Source organism: Terrapene carolina, unplaced genomic scaffold (assembly GCF_002925995.2).
Source record: "Terrapene carolina triunguis isolate 2854851 unplaced genomic scaffold, T_m_triunguis-2.0 Scaffold236, whole genome shotgun sequence".
Lineage (NCBI taxonomy): Eukaryota > Metazoa > Chordata > Testudines > Emydidae > Terrapene > Terrapene triunguis.
The window spans coordinates 8,156,761-8,175,270 of NW_020664587.1; the positions used below are offsets into that span (position 1 = coordinate 8,156,761).

The window sequence follows — 18,510 nt, forward strand, 5'->3', positions numbered from 1 at the left end:
ACTATGAGAACTTAAAAGATAGAAGCAAAAATACAAGAAAGCCGAAATAAAGAAAATGCTGCTCAATTCTCCACACACACCACACCCACGACTAGCACCACCAGACCATTGTGCTTCAAGTGCACAGCCAGGATTCAGCAGACAAATCAGTGCCAGGTCAGAGCTAAGGATGCCTTTTAGGGATTCAGCCCAAAAAAGGCAAACAGAAAATATCACACAGATCAAGAGGATTTTGTTTAAAACACTTTTAACGTTTGTCGGAGTTTTGTACAAATCAAAGCATCCCTTTAAAATCTCCATTATTACAAACATACAAAGAAACGACGTTATTACTACAAAACATCAGCTACTCAGTTGCATGATCAATGTGTCACAATTTTAAAAAAAAACCAACATTGTATATACAAGGCCCTTCTCCTTCTATTATTATTTGTGTGTCCTGAGGGAAGCTAAGAAGCAAAGCCCTCATTTAAAAAAAAAAAAAATCCCATTGATACATTTCAGACTTTTTCTAAAAATATGTGAAGTATAAAATTAGATGGGTTTTTTTTTTTCCGGCTGTCACACACTGGCAGAGTGCAATGATTTCTTAGCATCCTAAAGTCTTTTTAAAAACCAAAACCACGCGACAGTATCTGATGCTTCAATGTGCTCTTCCACGCTCAAAGCTAACAACGTCTGAAAAGTGCCATTGAATAAATTCATCTTAATAAAAAAAAAAATGGCAACTCTCTACTTAAAAAGATTAATAAAAACCCAGCTAGAGCCGCAAGCCCTGTCTCAAAGGGTCAGTGTCTCATCTCTTTCCATTTGGTGCCTGTCTACATTAAGGTCGTTTCCTTCCCCTACTCCCCTGAGGTAGGGTCTCCAACCCCTGAGCGCTCTCTCCACCTTGTGTGAATAGGGCTGGCCACCGGGATTCCATGGAGTAACCTGGCCTGGAACCTGCTGACTTGAGAGCCCATCTGCACATTTCCCCCTAATGGCAGAGGGCTTTTTATCCCCCTCTAGGAGATGTCCTGAGGGCACGGCTCAGACAGCTGCAGAGCTCAGCTCTCCTCTAATGAGGGTGGGTTGGGAGTACACATTCCAGCTGGCCTTTCTGGAGCTGTTTATGGCCTCTTTGCTTCTGAAGCCAGACTGTTTCAGAAAAGCAGAGAACCTTCTCAGCTCTTTATCCTGCTGGCTTTTGTTGGGAATGGAGGTTGGGGGCTTCTCTGCCCAGCACCCAAGAAGCACTTCCTACTTTGTGTCATTACTGACCTGACTGAACTCACTTCTTGTAACCAGCCTCCTCCTACATCTGACGTCAGTGAAGTGGGGTGGAGAGGAGAAGATGTAAAAGGATCAACTTGATCCGGGACTGGGGAGGGGAGAGCATGTCTAAGACAGCCTCAAGCTCTCCTTCTGCCTTTACTGCAGAAAGCAGTGCCAGCGAAGTTAGATTAGCCCAAGCCATTAACCAGAGCCCCACAGGGCCACCATATGGTTATGCGCAATTATTCTGTAAGACTCTCAAACCAAAAGTGATCAAAACAGGCAGTTAGGTTTGCCAAGCCAATATTTAAAAAAAATCTCTAGCCCGGATTTTGGAACAATTTTTGAAAGATAGCTTAACTGCTCCAGGCAGATCAGTGTGCTGCGCCCTGCTCTCTCTCTGGGGAAGGCGATTTCAGAGCTTCCCTTGAAAGGAGGAACAAAACACTTGAAAATAAAGCTCTCACCGTGCCCCCCAAAGCTCTTGGCAAGCCTGAAAAACAGCCAACAACGGATTGGGCCTCAGCCCAGCCGATTTTAAACTGCAGAGACGGGTCTCCAACAAAACAGGATCCCTGTTTTCTAAAGTATGAAGTGGCAGTGGTAATACCTGTTTTCCAAACAGGTCTCTTCTGGAGACCATTAGTTCCAGGGCCTGGGGGACAGCAAGCTGTGCGGGTACGCCGCTCCCCGTGGATCACTGTGCTATATAACAGTATTCAACAGATATTGAAACCAGACACACTCAAACATGCTGTCGAAAGGCAACAGACACCAGGCGTTCCATCGAGTCCATAGCGATAGGAAAGTAACAAGACTGAGGTTTGGCTTCCAGCCGAACAGACAGGCCTCCTGGGTTAATGCTGGGGAAGCTCCCAGTTTGTTTTAAGGGGAGGTTATTGCTCCTGACTTCTCAGGCTTTTTGCCCTTGGATAGGGCAGCTGCTTGCTTCAGGAGTTCTCTGTTCTTGGCCTGGAAACACAGTGAAAATGGGTATTTTAATGGCATGGATCATCGTTACCCAAGAACTACCTGGACAGGCACCGCTGGCTTCCTGGATGCAGACCAAAAGGGACGTAGAAGTTGCTGTACTGGATCACACCAGCAAGTCCAGTATTCCGTTTCCACCAGCTGGCACCACCTGCCGCTGCAGAGGCAGGCAAATGCCAATGTACCTGACCAAACTAAATGGGAGGAGGGGGGAATTCCTTCCCAAGTGCTGCAGGCAATCAGCTTCCATCACAAAGCACAACAGATTATGTGATTTTTCGTTAGACAAGATAGGGAGGGACCTTTCAATTCCACGGGAAGTTGCCTGAGAAGCTTCCCTTTCCTTCCCCCATCCCCTTTCATTTTTTATTTGTGAGAAGTGCTGAATTAACAGCGCTGGAGACCAAAGTCCACAGAACAAGGTGCAGGATGGGTAGTGGCAGTGCAAGCTCCCCCCACACTGAACCCCCAATCCTCTTCAACTCTGACCAACTCTAGGGGTGAGTGGCTCGATTGGTATTCCTGGCCGGTTTCGTTCTCGGCCTCTTTAGCAAGGCTGCCAATGTTACCAGGAAGCATCACTGCATTGGTGATTTCTGTGACACGAATCCAGGTCTCAGTGAACAAGAGACGAGACAGATGATTTCTCATGTGTGAGCCAAGTCTCCAGCTGCCCTGGGCAGATGGATCACAAACAAGAGAATGGATGCTACAGGTATGCAGGGCTAGAGCGGAAAGGAATTTCCTCTGCCTCCTTCAGCTTTTAAGAACAGAGGGACCTACACAAACCTGAGCTCCCCCACAAAAAACAGGACATTAAAAAAAAAAAATCCTAAAAGAGTGAATCTTATGAACGCTTCCAGGTGCCTGCTATACACTGCCACCATTTGAACGTTTATTTTGGAATCATTGGAGAAAAATAGTTTCCAAAACCTCTGCCAATGTTAGCTGAAGTTTTACACTCAGACACTGGAAAGACAAAAGTTCTGGGCTGTCTCATTTAGAGCTAAGTATAAAACACACACACACTTCTCCACCCAGGAATGACAGGTGTACGCGGACAAGCCAGTTCAGTTATTTGATTCTTTTGACAGCTTTGGAGACTGAAGTCCTCTCTTCAGCCACAGAACACGTACAGTACAAGCTGCGGCAGTGCCAGTTTCCCCACACGGTGCCCAACAGATGTGCTTCTGCCCTGATCTGGAGGGACCATCTCAAGAGATAAAAGGAAGCTCAGTGTCCTTGGCTTCTCTGCTGAGACTTCCAACAAAGGCAACTAGTTTGTGGCAACATGTAACGTGAACATTTGTCTACAAGGAACTGGAATGAGAATATCAACTCATTCTACACAGGCCACCTAACAGCCTGCAAAGGGGAACAATTTTGGGTCACTTCGGAAGATTCAAGCAGACAACGTAAGAGGTTGCGGGCTCTAACTCCCATACCAGCCCCACAAGCCATCCAGTCTCCTAATTTTTCAGTTCTAAAAGAAGGTGTCTCAACCCATCCATAACATGACTGCTCAAAGCCTGGGATAATCTTAGACAACTTAAGAAGCTGCATAGTGGACAGGAACTCACAAGCACTGATAGATTTCTGACAGCAACTGTAATCTACAAAACCTGTCCTACCCTAATAATTAACTTGGGTGTGTGGTGATGGGGAAAGAACATTTTCTGCTGTGTCTTATCCACACCTTTGTTTTTTTCCTTCATTGCTAGAGCTTTAGCTGATTGTAAACTCCAGACAGAGTAATTAAGGAGATGAACTTTGCACCCCATATACAATTTCTTTCTTTTAACCAATTCCCTGTTGATCTACTGCAGACCAGAATCTACCCTGCTGATATACACTGTTTTCATGGCCCAAAAAAAAAAAAAAAAAAAAAGTGGACATTTCCTATAAGCTCATGGACTTCTTTACAATGATATCTATTTAGTCCAACAAAAAGCACTACCCTTTGTTTGTTAGGCTTTGTTCTCCTTGGCTACTGAGGTAATAAATCAAATCAGGAGCTCGGTGGTGCAATGGGTGGACAAACAGGCCTTACAGTCTTGACACCTAGATTCAAGCTTGACGTTGGTAATAAGTAAAATGTGTTTCATGGTTCCCATCCAGTTTGCAGAGGATACAACTATACAATACAAAAAAACTGAGCCCAGGACGAGAATAGCAAGGGGGACTTTAAGGATTCAGGTGCACTGCAGAGCACTGCGGGGGCCAAGTCCTATTCTAACAGGCAGTATTTCAGGTCAGGATTGAAAGGCATTAGCAGAGCTGTGTGGATGGAAGGCTGAGAAGTGTCTGATCTAGGTAGTGTTCTCAGTCACTCCAGCAAAGATCACAACTCAGCAAATTAGTATAGAAATGCCATCACCTGTAACTGCTCCATGACTTCCTTGTGTGTCTTCTCCATTTGGTTCATTTTTGCCCTCATCTGGGATTCCTGGTACTGCAGGTCGGCCTTTAGCTCTGTGATCTAAGGAGAAACAAGCAAGCAGCTTTTGGATGAGTGAGGAGAAAAGGGACGTGTCCAGATTCCTTCACCCTGAACAGATGCCCTGCCCTGGAAAATGTCTCTGTAGAAGCCACCTTGGAGAAAGGAACATGTTCAGAGAGGCACCATGTGGGTTAACACTGAGCTCCGGTAGGCCAAGGAGGGTTCAGAACATTTACTGCCCAACTACAGGCCAGAGGATTTGCACCAAGAGCTGAGGCTGACACCAAAGGTGGGACCCAGGCAGGGTCCCAGCATGGGAGCATCTTTAGTAACCCCAGTGCAATCTGTGACTCTGGGCAATTAATCTGCGGCCTGATTTTCAGCAGGGCTGACCTCTGATAGCTCTTATTCATTTTTGCCCTGCTGAGCACCAACAGGCCACTAGCCATTCTGTGCCTCAGTTTCTCTCTCTGTCAAATGGAGAGAATGATACTTACCCACCTGAGCACGGGGTTTGTAGGAGTGGATTAATTAACATTTGTCGCGTGCTAAGTAAGGTCTGACTATTATGAGGAATACTTTGAGTCAGAAAGAGGATTCTCACACCATGCTGTGAAAGCAGCCAGAGCTGAGGTGCATCAGCAGAGCTGTCTGGGACTCAGGACTGCCAAAGCAGAGGGTACCACAAGTGGGGAGTAAGGCTTGTCTGAGCATTGCCTGCTCTCCCTATGCAAACAGAGCAGCTATGGGCTTTCTTGGACTCAACCCCACATGCAACCTACCTGCCTACTGCCATTTCTTGGACTGCAGCAGTGGTCAGGCCCTGGCAGCACATACTGGGAGCACAAGGTAAAGGAAAAAGGGGTAATGTTCATTGCGTGGCAGTGGATGGTCAGAATTTGATTCTCTCTGCAATCCTGGCCCACCCACCTCCAAACAGCCAGAAAGCCACCTTCCTTCCTGCCACAGTGCCTGGCTCTTTAACCCTGGAAATTAACCAGCTTGCAGACAACACCCACTTGAGAGTTAGCTGGTTTTCACAAGGCTAACAAGACAGACACTGTACACATGTGCAAGGTAAAGACCTTTAAGTAAGTTGTCCATAATTCCCTCTGCAGTTTTTGTGTGGAAGCGGTCCAGGGCTGTACCTTCTTCTCTTTCTCCAAGATCATCTGATCTTTCTGGTGCAGCATCTTTTTCAGAGTGGCCACTTCTTCCTTCAGCTGGGCGATAATAACGAAATGGTCCGTGCCAGGGGAATCCAGGGCAAGGTCTGGAGAAAAGCTGCAAGAGAGAGAAGGGAAAGAATCTCATCACACACCCTTCTACTCACCAGTACATGGAAGCCCTTTCACAGATGACATCGCAGATAGTGACATCTGAATAACCTCATCCATTCAAAGGATGCATAAGGTACCTACGATCTTGTAACCAGACACCATGGGAATTCAGAGATAGTCGCATGGCATGATGGCTGATGTCCTGATATGCAATACAATTTGTATCTTGACAAGTTTAATATTAAGTGTTCAGTAAGAAAGGACGGGGGACTGTCAGGGATGTTTTCAACCACTAGCCACTGTCTGAGACTACCTTTACTTGCATGGAAACGATCCATTTTCAAACCAAGAGGTGTGGAAAAGCAATCAATGAGTTAATGACAGGTTTCAGAGTAGCAGCCGTGTTAGTCTGTATCCGCAAAAAGAACAGGAGTACTTGTGGCACCTTAGAGACTAACAAATTTATTAGAGCATAAGCTTTCGTGCATCCGAAGAAGTGGGTTGTAGCCCACGAAAGCTTATGCTCTAATAAATTTGTTAGTCTCTAAGGTGCCACAAGTACTCCTGTTCTTTTTAATGAGTTAATGAAACTTTATGCAATCACCTAGGAACCCTTCTTGAGGTCACAGGGAATCCATGGCAGTGGGAGAAAACCTTTCACTAAATGCAAATCAGGGCCCTGGTAAACAATGGAACAAGAAAAAGAAACAAATTAACCCCCTAACGTAAACAAACAATAGAAAGGGCACACAGAGGTTACAGCCAAAGTTATCTCAGGGGGAAACAGGAAGAGATGCACTGGGCTTTTTGTATTTTGATTCCAGCCATGGCACAATGATTTGGGAAAAAGCTTCATTACCACATCAAAGGACTATTCAGGAAGAGAGAAGGAGTGAAGGGAAGATATACACATCCTTCTGGGATACCACTCACACACCCTCAGACACTATGAATCTAGCTGGCTGGCTGACAGCTTGTTTGGGTGAGAGGCACACACTCCCCATCTCTGATAAAGCAGGAAGTCTCCCTATGAACTACCAATGTTCTGTGCAGCTAAGTTTATTATTGTGTGTATTGCAATAATGCCTAGGAGCCCCAGTCGTGGACCAGACCCCCCGTTGTGCTAGGCGCTGTACAAACACAGAACAAAGAGATGGTCCCTGCCACAAGTATCTACCTAGCCACCACCTTCTGTACTGTTTAGTCTGTCTTTACAATATGTCTAATAGTTACCCTTTGGTGCTAAGGAATAGCGTTTCCCAATATTACATGCTATTGCTGTTGTATAAATTATTTGAAAATTAATAATAAATAATGCAAGTGTCTAACCTGGACCATCTATTTGGACTGTGCATTCGGCCCAAGTATTGGTAGAGTCTAAGGCAAATGCAGTGTGGCCTGGTACACTGAAGGCCAAGGATCACTAGACTATAAATGTAACTGTTACTGACTCAGTCTGTGGCCTGAGACAAGTTATGTCACCTGTGCCTCGGTTTCCCCATCTGTAAAATGGGAATAGGAATATCTGCTGCCTGCCTCCCAAGGGAGTTTCTGCAGTACTATGAAAAGACAGAATCTAATTGGACATAGTTTGAATGATGGGACAGGGTCTCTGGGATGTGATGGAGAAAGGCTTTTCCTCCCTTATGTGGTGTGGTGGAGAAGGATCCCTATTGGGAATCCAAGGGGAGAAATTCAATGAATGGAATTGTGCAGATCATAAAAGTAACAGGACAACCTTGCTGGGATGGGAAAGAAGTCCTGGCCAGGGAGGAAAGGGAAGCTGAATACCACAGGTCTGTGCCGGTTTATCTGCATTAGAGAGTCTTATAGTCATAGAACACGTTAACTAACATGATGTTGAATGCTTGGTATAGATAAGAAGATGTATTTAACTGCATGTCAGCTGGCTGGGGTTAACCCTATGGTGGAACCCATAATGTTATACATAGCCAGTCTTTGTCTATACTGAGCATTTAACATTGTGTTAGTTAATACGTGTTCCAGCACAATGTAATTTCTGAGCGTAGACATGGCTCTTGCACATGCAGTAGAGGCGACTACCTGTTCTTAAAACTGCTCGCCTATCGACCGTCGTAGGCAGCCATCCCAAACGAGAGCCTGCACCCCATAACATTGTAATGGGCTACTTCTCTGCAATGCGACACGCAGGTACCAGATTGGAGTGAAGGAAGCAAAGCAGCCTTCAGCACCTTTATACACATGCACAATGCAGTAATGTCACTCTGAGCATCTCCACTCTCTGAACAAGGGCTTCAGGCTTCCACACACCACATAGACATGCTGGGGGAGAGAGGGAGCAGAGGAGAGCAAAAACTAAGAGACTCTCTGTGGAGGGAGAGCCAAGTTTCTTCACTGAATTGTCTGTTTACAAGTAAGTCCTTGCCTATCCTACTCCATTCCTTGGCCACGAGGGGCTCACGGAATCATAGAAAAGCAGGACTGGAAGGGACCTTGAGAGGTCATCAAGTGCAGCCCCCTGTTCTGAGGCAGGAGCAAGGAAACATAAACCATCCCGAAAGATCCAACCCGGTCTTTAAAACTTCCAATGACAGGGATTCCACAACCTCCTTTAGAAGCCTATTCCAGTGCTTAACTATCCTTATAATTACAAAGTTTTTCCTAATATCTCACTTTAATCTCCCTTGCTGGGGATTAAGCCCATTACTTTTTGTCCTACCTTCAGTGGACCTGGAGAACTATTTTTATAACAGCCCTTAACATATTTGAAGACTGTTATCAGGTCCCCCTTTAGTCTTCTTTTCTCAAGACTAAACATGCCCAATATTTTTAACCTTTTCTCACAGGTCAGGTTTTCTAAACCTCTTATCATTTTTGTTTCTCTCCTCTGGACTCTCTCCAGTTTGTCCCCATCTTTCCTAAAGTGTGGCACCTAGAAATGGACACAGTCCTCCAGCTGAGGTCTCACCAGCGCTGAGTAGAGTGGGACAATTACCTCCCATGTCTTACATACAACACTCCTGTTAATATACCCCAGAATGATATTAGCATTTTTCACAGCCGCATCACATTGTTGACTCATTCATTTTGTGATCCACTATAATTGCTGAATCCTTTTCAGCAGTACTACCACCGACCCAGTTATTCCCCATTTTGTAATTGTGCATCTCATTTTTTCTTCCTCAGAGTAGTACTTTGCACTGGTCTTTATGGAATTTCATCTTGTTGATTTCAGACCAATTCTCCAACTTGTCAAAGTCATTTTGAATTCTAATCCAGTCCTCCAAAGTGCTTACAACATCTCCCAGTTTAGTGCCATCTGTAAATTTTATAAGTATAATCTCCACTCCATTTTCCAAGTCATTAATGAAAATATTGACTAGTACCAGACCTAGGACAGACCCTTGCAGGACCCCACTAAATACATCCTCCCAGTTTGATAGTGAACCACTGATAACTACTATTTGAGTACAGCCTTTCAACCAACTGTGTAACCACCTTATAGTAACTACATCTAGACCACATTTGCCTAGTTTGTGTGTGATAATGTCAAAAGACTCACTAAAATCAAGATATATCACATCTACTGCTTCCCTCCATCCACTCGGCCAGTAACTCTGTCAAAGAAGGAAATGTGGTTGATATGGCATGATTTTCTCTTGACAAATCCACGCTGGCTGCTCCTTATCGACCTATTATCCTCTAGGAGCTTGCAAATTGATTGTTTAATAATTCGTTGTGGTATCTTTTCAGATATTGAAGTTAGGTTGATCAGTCTATAATTCCCTGGTCTTTGTTCCCCTTTTTAAAGATAGGTTGTATGTTTGCCCTTCTCCAGTCCTCTGGGACCTCATCTGTCCTCCAGGAGTTCTTAAAGATAATCACTAATGGTTCCAAGTTTGCTTCATGAATCCTGCTGTATCCCAAGATAATAAACATTGCCAAGAGATTCAGACTTCCCATGGCCACCCACTCAGGAAATTCTGCACTCCCTGGTTTGCTCCTGGGCAAGAGTACTTATTAAGGCAGAAGAGGAGACTGGAAGAAAGACCCATCTGCTCACCTCGGCAGAGAACAAAAGGGAGAGATCTTGAGACTGTTTTAAAGACAGGTTCTCATCCTATTGCATCATTAACAAATATTGGCAAGTCACAAGTAAAGACGGAGGCCCCAAACTGAAAAAGAGCCTCAACTCACCCTTGAGTTTGGTGCCTAGAAACAGACAGTGGGGGGTAATTATGCAGGTGCAAACTGTGAGTATATTTCAGAGTGGCCAGGCATCTGCCTATCTGATCTGTGTGCACAATCAGGTACTCAGAGGTCCAACTGCTGTAACATGCCTCTGCAATTACTTCAAGGTGAAAAAAAACCAGAGGGTACTTTTTTAAAGTCATGTCAATAAGAGAAGGGTTTCTTTTCCCTGTCTTGAGTGAATCTCAAACCTAACTTCAAGTTAGGAGTGGAAGCTACAAAGTTAGCTACAAAATTAGAAATAAAACTGAAAAACAAACAAATACTTTTTTGTAAAAAAAGTGCCTCTTAAGAAGTCCAACCAAAATATACCCCTGATATATACAAACTGTGGTACAATGATCCCTGCACACTTTAGGGAAGGCCCAATTCTGGGGTTGACACGCCTTTCCTATAACCACTGCCTTTCTCAGGGACGATGTTTCAGTTGTTTGGAGACATTGCTACTAAAGTCAGGCTGGTTTAAAGGGTCAGCATTCAAATTACACTAAAAATAACTTAGAAATTTCCTCCCAACTATGAAAAATCTGCCTAAACAAGTATTGTCTAAACGGAAATAGTAGCTTGGCCTAAGGTTGAACTAACTACATCAAGGCAGAAGCAGTTCACCCCAAACCACCCTCTCCGTGCCTTCAAACTGAGTACTTTACATATAAGCACAGAAATTTTGTGCATATGGGAATATTTTTATTTAATAGCATTTGCTGCTCAGTATTCCCTCAGGACAATATGGGTGAACATATGTGTGTCTTAGGGCTCACCTACAAGGATCAGATAGATGTTTTTATGATCTTTCTGTGCTAAAGAGATGGCCCAGGGGTATAGTGAGTCAGCATAGTAGCTTTTCACGTCTTGGAACTGGACTCTGTTGGTGGTCACAAGTGAAAGGAGTGTTGGTGTTTTAATCTAATCCACTGTGAACATTTGTCTATATCGTAAGACTACATTGAGACAGATATGGCAATTTCATGCAATATCCTTGAAAAACCTTATTGAATTAAGTTTAAGTAACTTGGGAGTCCATTGTATTAAATGCAATGATTATATATTATCATGGGCTGAGACTGCATGTAACCTCTCTTGGGGAAAGAGATGATGTGAACCCTGGGAATGTTATGAACTTCAAAGGACTGTACTGAACAATGGACTTGACAAGGACTTCTGGGACAAAGTGTCAAGTGGTTTGCCAGGGGAATCTCTAGTGGGAGATGAATGCAAATTCCCCACCACTGCAATGCAAAAGCCCAGCCTTTTAAAGCTAGGCTCCAGCAGAGAACTACTGTCTGCTGATCACCTTTTGCCAGAGTCTCGAGATCAAAGGCCCAAGGAAAGGATAGACTAAATTATTCACGAGTGTGCTAGTTCTGAGCTAAGGCTGTTATCAACTTGTAACCATGGGGAAAACTCCTACCAGAAACTCTGCTGGAGTTGGGGAGTGATCTATGGTAAGCTTATTAGCATGCATGTAGGTTCTTTTATTGTTCTTAATGTGTTTTCTCTGTAATGTTTTCACCTTCGAGCAAAATGCAGATGCTGACCCGGTTAGGCAGTCTGGCTTGCTGGGGATATCACAGTGAAGGCAGGGAACTGTGCAGCCTGGCAAAACCCACTCAGGAAGGAGAAAGACATGGGTCTCTGCCCAAGAGCGGTGACAGCTGTGGAGTTGGGAGCCTACAGTGGGTGCTCTTAAGGAACCATGGAGGGGGAATACAGGTGCAATTGACCGGAACCATGACACATTTGGGAGAAGCTATGGGCTGGGTGCAGCGGGCCGGGATTGAGGTGCTCTGGCACACCTGTTTGAGGTGGCTCAGGATTGGACTAGCAACAGGTGCTCAAGTCAAGGTGGGGAACACACCATCAGAGTCTTTGGGAGTGGAAGAGCAGTGAACTGAGTGAGGGCCACTGTCAGAGTTGTGGGACTTGGTAAGGTTGGATTTGATGCAGGGCAGTGTTGAGTTGCACTGACAGAGCCGGGTGGTGACGATACCTAACTTCAGCCTGTGCCACGCTCAGCCTCTCCGCTCCCCGCACAGTAGAATTCACCCACCAAGTTAACCATCAAAACTCCAGAATGAGACTTTTTAAAATAAATAACTCAAATGTCCCTCAACAATCCCCAATACATGTGTGATAGAACATGATCATCATCAACTCAGAGATACTAAACACGAACCTACAAAGCCCACAGAGAGAGTTCAGGAGCTAAACGCAACAGAGGAGTTCCCACCTGCATCCACCAGGATGGAAAGCCCCCAAAGGTGAAGGGTAGAGATAAGCTGGACCACGAAGGGGTTGCTACCAATTCACTGAGCCCAAGAACACTCACAGTTTGCCTAGGCTGCATTGACAATTTGCCTAGAGCCCAAGGCCAGCACCTACTCTGCATAAAGACGCAGCTGCCCTCAGCTCTAACACAGAGGAGTCACCCATGTAGAAGCAGTCTCTGTGAGTTAAAGATAGGGGCAGCTGCATCATAGAACTTAACTATTGTTTGGAACATCGACAAGGAATTACAGCCCCAGGATTAAACTACACTAGCCACTAAGTGTTACTGTTGCCCTACAGCTACAGAGTCATATTTAAAATGGCTGCAACTTATGTCTTGGACAACACAGAGCCCGCTGTTGGAGCTTAGGAGCAGTAGTTATAATGATGTATAACTTATTAATGGGATTTCCCTAAGACTAGAGTAAGTTTGTGGTGAGGATCACAGCCTACCAAGGCTTTAAAGTGAGAACAAGATACGGTACAAGAGTAAACTGAAATGAAGTCATTTGAATTATTTATCGTTTGCTACATTTTTTTTTTTTAATGGATTAGGACATGGAGCTTTTTTGCTTCCAGGTAACTTGTGAGCAAGCTTTGTTACCAGCTAATGGCTGCTAGATAGTTTATGTGAAATGAATTAAAGGAGCTCACTCCAGTTCCTAGCGAGCAGGTATTTTAAAAGTTCACAGGTGACACTGTCCTACAACACGGTTGGCAGACACAGCAGAGGTGCCAAAGATTGAATAGAGCACCCTAGAGGTCAAGGTTGAGGTGTACTGGTAGAGGGCAGCTTGCAGCGGTACTGCCTGTGCTGTACCTGCTCTGGCCAGGGGGAGGTGGCGTTCAATCTCCAGTCAATCAACTTTAGGCTCAGTTTAAAGAACTGTGCAACCGCTACACCCTAAAAGAATTCTTTAAACTCAGTTTCATACTTTGGCATTTCTTACATCAATAGCCACAGACAATGGGCTAACAGGTGTCCTTAGGACAGAGGTGATTTGGAATTAAATGATGAACAATTGAGATGGACGGTGAGCGCTTTACCAGTGACTTCAACAGACTTAATAAGACTCTCCGGCACTAATGAGCCTACGCTGTGCTCTATGTTCCCAATTCAATGCGGTTTGGAAGAAGAGCCATCGATAGGGACAGTTTCCATATGTGAGACAATTCCCAGGGCAGGAGGGCAACCAGGGGTGGGAGAAAACGATAGGTGATCTCACTTCAGGACGTCAGTGCCTTGAGAAACAGGATAATGATGGGCACCGGGACTCTGTTGGGAAGCAGCCCACTGCACCAACACGGACGGGGCACTCTGGGTAGGGGGGCAAAGCATCTCGGGAGAGGAAGGAACGCTGAGAATCAGAGAGGAAAGGGAGGAATGAAAATATGCATGTACAAGAGTGTAAAAAAAATATCCATCTCACTCTCTCCTTATACAGCTAGTGAGGTCCGTTCTGCTGCTTCTGCTGCATGCAAGCTCTGATGTCAATGGGAGCTGCATGCATATAGCAGTGGCAGAATCGGATCCACCGTGTTCAGAGGAAGCTGTTTATCACTTTCCCTCCCCCAGGACAGGGGGGAGATAAGATTTCTATGATTGTCTCCCTGCATTCTATTCTTTATTCTGACTGCAGCCTAGCTTTTATTCTAATAGATAAGGTTCTAGCCCAGGAGAGCCCAAACTGCAGATCAGAGCCCCATCATGCAGCCTGTGGCCACCCTTCCCCTGTCACTGCAGGGTGACGATAAAGCTGATCCAGGCTGCAGGCTGTAATTGCTGGTGAACTCAACCAACAAGCAGTTTCTAGTAGGTACAAACATAGGGCATCTTTTGATTTTCAAGCGTACATTTAGGTGCCAGGTAGGCTTGGCCTGTGGGGTCCCAGAAAGCTGCTAATGCAGCCCTTGCAGTCCCAATGTTTGAGAGCCCCATTCTATCATATAAGCATCCTGCTAGTTGCACTGAATTCTCTCTTACACAAACTTAAATGAGAGCACCCACTGGCATCTTCCCCAACCAACTGGCTCACCTGTCACCATTGGCTGATATGGCTTCAAACTTGGGTTTCTTCTTTGGAATTTCGTTCTGAATAGAGGAGGTGGATAAGGTTTTCTGGCTATGAAGGAAAAACAATGAAGACACATGTCAGAACCTAAAAGGCCTGTGAATCAGAGACTGTCTGGAAACAAGAAAGGGGCACAGATAACTATCATCTCCCACTAAAGCACACCCACAACAAGCTTAGAGAGAAGAGAGCTCCAAGCATAGCGATGGCCAGATAAAAGATCATTCCTTAAAGAGAAACTAGAGTTTATTTTATACAATGTGCCAATCAAACCTCTAGGCTCATCGTCATTCAATGTTCAAAACCGTATATTTTAAAATAAATCTAAGTTGACCCAATATCAACAAGAACTGTAATACACTCCACAATGCACAGAAAAGGATACCTTCCCCAATCAGCTCATCCCAAGCTCACCCCACTGAGAATACCGCAGCAGCAGCCCCCAGATGTTCAAACTAGGGAACATCACCAAGAGTCTCCTAGGTGATCTCAGCTGCAGTGTTTAATCTGAATGCTGGGGAAACATGTCTAGTGGTCGAGTCAGGAGTCCTAGCTCTGCCAACTGACTTGCCGTGTCATCTGGGACAAGTCATTTCCCTTTTTGTACCCCAGTTTCGGTCACCCAGAAGAGCAAGGCTACTGAATGAGTTAATGCACTTCTGTCATTAATTTGACAAATGCAGTTTAGCTTTAATTATTTGAGAAAACAGCATAACATCAGTAAACATTCTGTAAAACAGATCTCACTATAGAGTTGTCACACGATTAGGAGTTTAGGTCAGAACTACTGGGTTTGCATATTCATTAAGTCAGAATTATCCAGGCTTTACGAAAAAAGATGTACAACGATGATAAAAGTCACCACAGCTACGCAGTAGTGAGGTCCAAGACACTTCTCCCACTTTTGTTGGAAGTGGGGCTGATGAGTTTGAAGCAGTCAGCCCTCCAGCGGGAGGAAAGTGATAGAACAGAGCATCTATGCAGCATTTACATGCAAGTTAAAATAAATTAAATTAAAATGAATTAATGGAGATATCCTATCTCCTAGAACTGCAAGGGACCTTTGAAAGGTCATCGAGTCCAGCCCCCTACCTTCACTAGCAGGACCAAGTACTGATTTTGCCCCAGATCCCTAAGTGGCCCCCTCAAGGATTGAACTCACAACCCTGGGTTTAGCAGGCCAGTGCTCAAACCACTGAGCTATCCCTCCCACCCCAGTTACCTGTTGTAGTGGCTGCCACTGCTGAGCCTGCTGAACTGCTCCTTCTCTTGCAGGCTCGTCCGTGAAGAGCTGCTTAGATGTTTGCGTTGCTCTTTGGTCTTCTGTAGGACCCGTTTGTAGGACAATGTACACAGCCAGCACAGCAGCTTCCCGTCCACCTGAAAGGCAAGGTAGGAGTCAGAGGATTTTATCTTGCTTCCTCCCCACATCCCAAGCACGGAGTAGGCAAGTAGCCTGATGGCAACTTCAGATCGACCACCCTCAGGATTTACAGACACAAGCTATGCAGTCTCAAACAACACACAGGCAGTGACTCGAGGGGTCCCTGATGTGGTTAGAAAGGGTGTTGACTGCATTCAGCACTGCCAGTGCAACCAGCACAGTCACAGTGATATAAACTTGGCACAGCTACCATCTGTTCTGAGCTGACACTTCCTGGCTTGTTTATATCGCATGTTCCCCATGACACTGTAGAGTAAGAAATCACATCCTGTGCAATTTGGGTTTTTATAAACACAAAGCTCAACACCTGGACCTCCAAGGCACATGCTTTGGGAACTCGAACACTAATACTCTATGCCAGTGGTTTTCAACTTTTTTTCATTTGTGGACCCCTAAAAAATTTTGAATGGAGGTGTGGATCCCTTTGGAAATCTTAGATACAGTCTGTGGACCCCCAGGGGTCTGCAGACCACAGGTTGAGAACCACTGGCCTATGGTAACAACAACCTTTTGTGGATCCCTTAAGGATTAGACATAGTCTGCCGACACCAACAGGTCCGCAGACCACAAGTTGAAAACTATTGCTCTAAAGGGGCTTTATCCAGATGGTGGGAACTATTTATGTAGCATCCAAAACTGCAGGCCTGGGGCTCATGTTAAATCCACAAAGACTTATGCATATGCTTAACTTTGGGACAATTCACAGTATGTAAAGTTCCCTTTATCTCTACCACCCGTTTTGGAGTGGGATCCCTTTTCACTTGTGTGAGCATCTACACTCAGTCCAGTTCAGAATAAGACCTGATAAAGGAACCACAGTGCTGAAAATATAAAGTAATCCAATGAACTTAGTATTTTAACATCTCTCATTGCAAATGTAAATTCTTGAGCTGGCCAGAAAATACTTTATAGCTGACATGTTACTGTTGCTGAGATCCTGTGACTCTGTGCAGAAGATGAACAGGCTATTACTGTGGTTAGCTTTTTCACCTTTTCCGTCCCCATTTTACATAGAAACTCACCTTCTTTCTATCATCCTTCCTGTCGAATGCACACTGTTGCTTGCACTGTTCACAGGAGAGGGGTGGCCCATACTTCTTCTCTGAGTTCGTACAGCGTTGGCACTTGTTGCCAATAAATGCTGCTATTATGTTGCAGTACTGGCATGGTTTTGGCTTTAAAAAGAAGGACAGATACTGTACAGGTTAGCAATGCTTTGTAAATACATGGCACATGTGCATTTTTCTGTCACTCAAACACTCTCATCTTCATAGTGACCCAAGAATTGTACATGCATCTAGATAAGCTAGTGATCAGGCATCCAAACTAATTGCAGTATATGTGATTGGCCAGAATACCTGAACTTATACCGACTTCTGCATAAGGTATCATGGGATCTTTAATGACAAGTGGTCAGGACCTAAGCTTCAAACCTCATCCTAAAGGGAAGAAATGTTTCTTCCAGTTTCCTGGTCAAATTTCAATTTAGGTGATCACATTCTGACTTCTCTAAATCCCCCATTTAGTTTCAATTGGATATGGGATAGGTCACTTACTGTCCTAAAGTCATGAGAAGTATTGCCATTCACCATAAAAAAGTGTCTTACGTTTCACCCAAAAGGACACTGCATTTCAGTAGTGGGTGAGATAACCCCTATGCAGACAGGCTGTAACACACTTTCGGATGAAAGACAATGGAAACAGCCTTATAATTACGAGGTGGACGGGAGAGTCCCCGGCACTTACCGTTCCATAGAGCTTCACGTTCTGAGCACATTTCTTGCATATTGTGTTGGTTTTACTATTAAAACAAAAGATTAAGAAAAAGCAAGAATGAAGTATAACTGTACCAGCAATAGCTGGTTACAGATTAAGCCCTTTGCGCTTGAGAGCTAAGTTTCCCCTAACCATACAACTCTCCTGACAGGATATTTGTATTCATGTTCACTAGTGGCTTTTATATAAAATGTATTTGCTATCCCTGCCTGGTGATGATAATCAACCAGAGTGAGGTATTCTTGAAAGACAGCATTTTCATAAGGCAGCCCCTTTAATTTAATTAAGGCCTCAGCCTTTAATTTCAGCACGTATTTGCTCACTTGGGATTCTGGTCACCAACAAAACGAGTTAGTTGGTCACCAACTAATCTGCTGTGGACATTTACCCAGCATTAAACCACATGACCTAGCACTAGTGATAATCTCTGTACCGGAGAGGGCAAGCACTAGAATAGCAGGGTTGATGCAGATCAGGATTGAGATTCATTGACCCCTATATGCAGGATAGAAAACAGGGAACCACCTTGCACAGTGCCTGTATGAAATATGCTCAACGGGATGGTTGGTCCCTCTTCTTCATATATTCACAAAAATGAAATTAAAACCAAGCAGAAAACCATGTTTACTGCTGCAAATGCAGAAGGACAAGACAGGTATTTACGCTACAGCATAGAGAATAAGAATAATTTTTGCATGCCAAAACACAGAAGGGGAACAGCTTCCAGGAGCACCCAGGCACGTCACTGAA

At 44.6% G+C, this 18,510-nt stretch overlaps 1 protein-coding gene across 1 annotated transcript; it reads right to left on the reverse strand.

Annotated features, from left to right (window-relative positions):
* Nucleotides 1-240: 240 nt before the first annotated feature.
* Nucleotides 241-18,165, reverse strand: FAM76A (family with sequence similarity 76 member A). Its single transcript, XM_026657195.1, has 8 exons — nt 18,149-18,165; nt 17,731-17,785; nt 17,007-17,159; nt 15,763-15,920; nt 14,505-14,591; nt 5,836-5,971; nt 4,625-4,726; nt 241-2,229 (listed from the first exon to the last, which is right to left on the reverse strand). The coding sequence occupies exons 1-8, from the start codon at nt 18,163-18,165 to the stop codon at nt 2,143-2,145; spliced, it is 795 nt and encodes a 264-aa protein (XP_026512980.1). The 3' UTR covers nt 241-2,142.
* Between the last annotated feature and the right edge of the window lie 345 nt (nt 18,166-18,510).

Bases quoted from the DNA above. Each gene is read 5' to 3' on its own strand.
- FAM76A (XM_026657195.1), bottom strand. The intron at 17,160-17,730 runs GTAAGTGCCGGG...TTCTTTTTAAAG, and splicing joins ACGTGAAGCTCTATGGAACG to CCAAAACCATGCCAGTACTG. The intron at 2,230-4,624 runs GTGATGGCATTT...CTGTGTTTCCAG, and splicing joins AAGTCATGGAGCAGTTACAG to GCCAAGAACAGAGAACTCCT.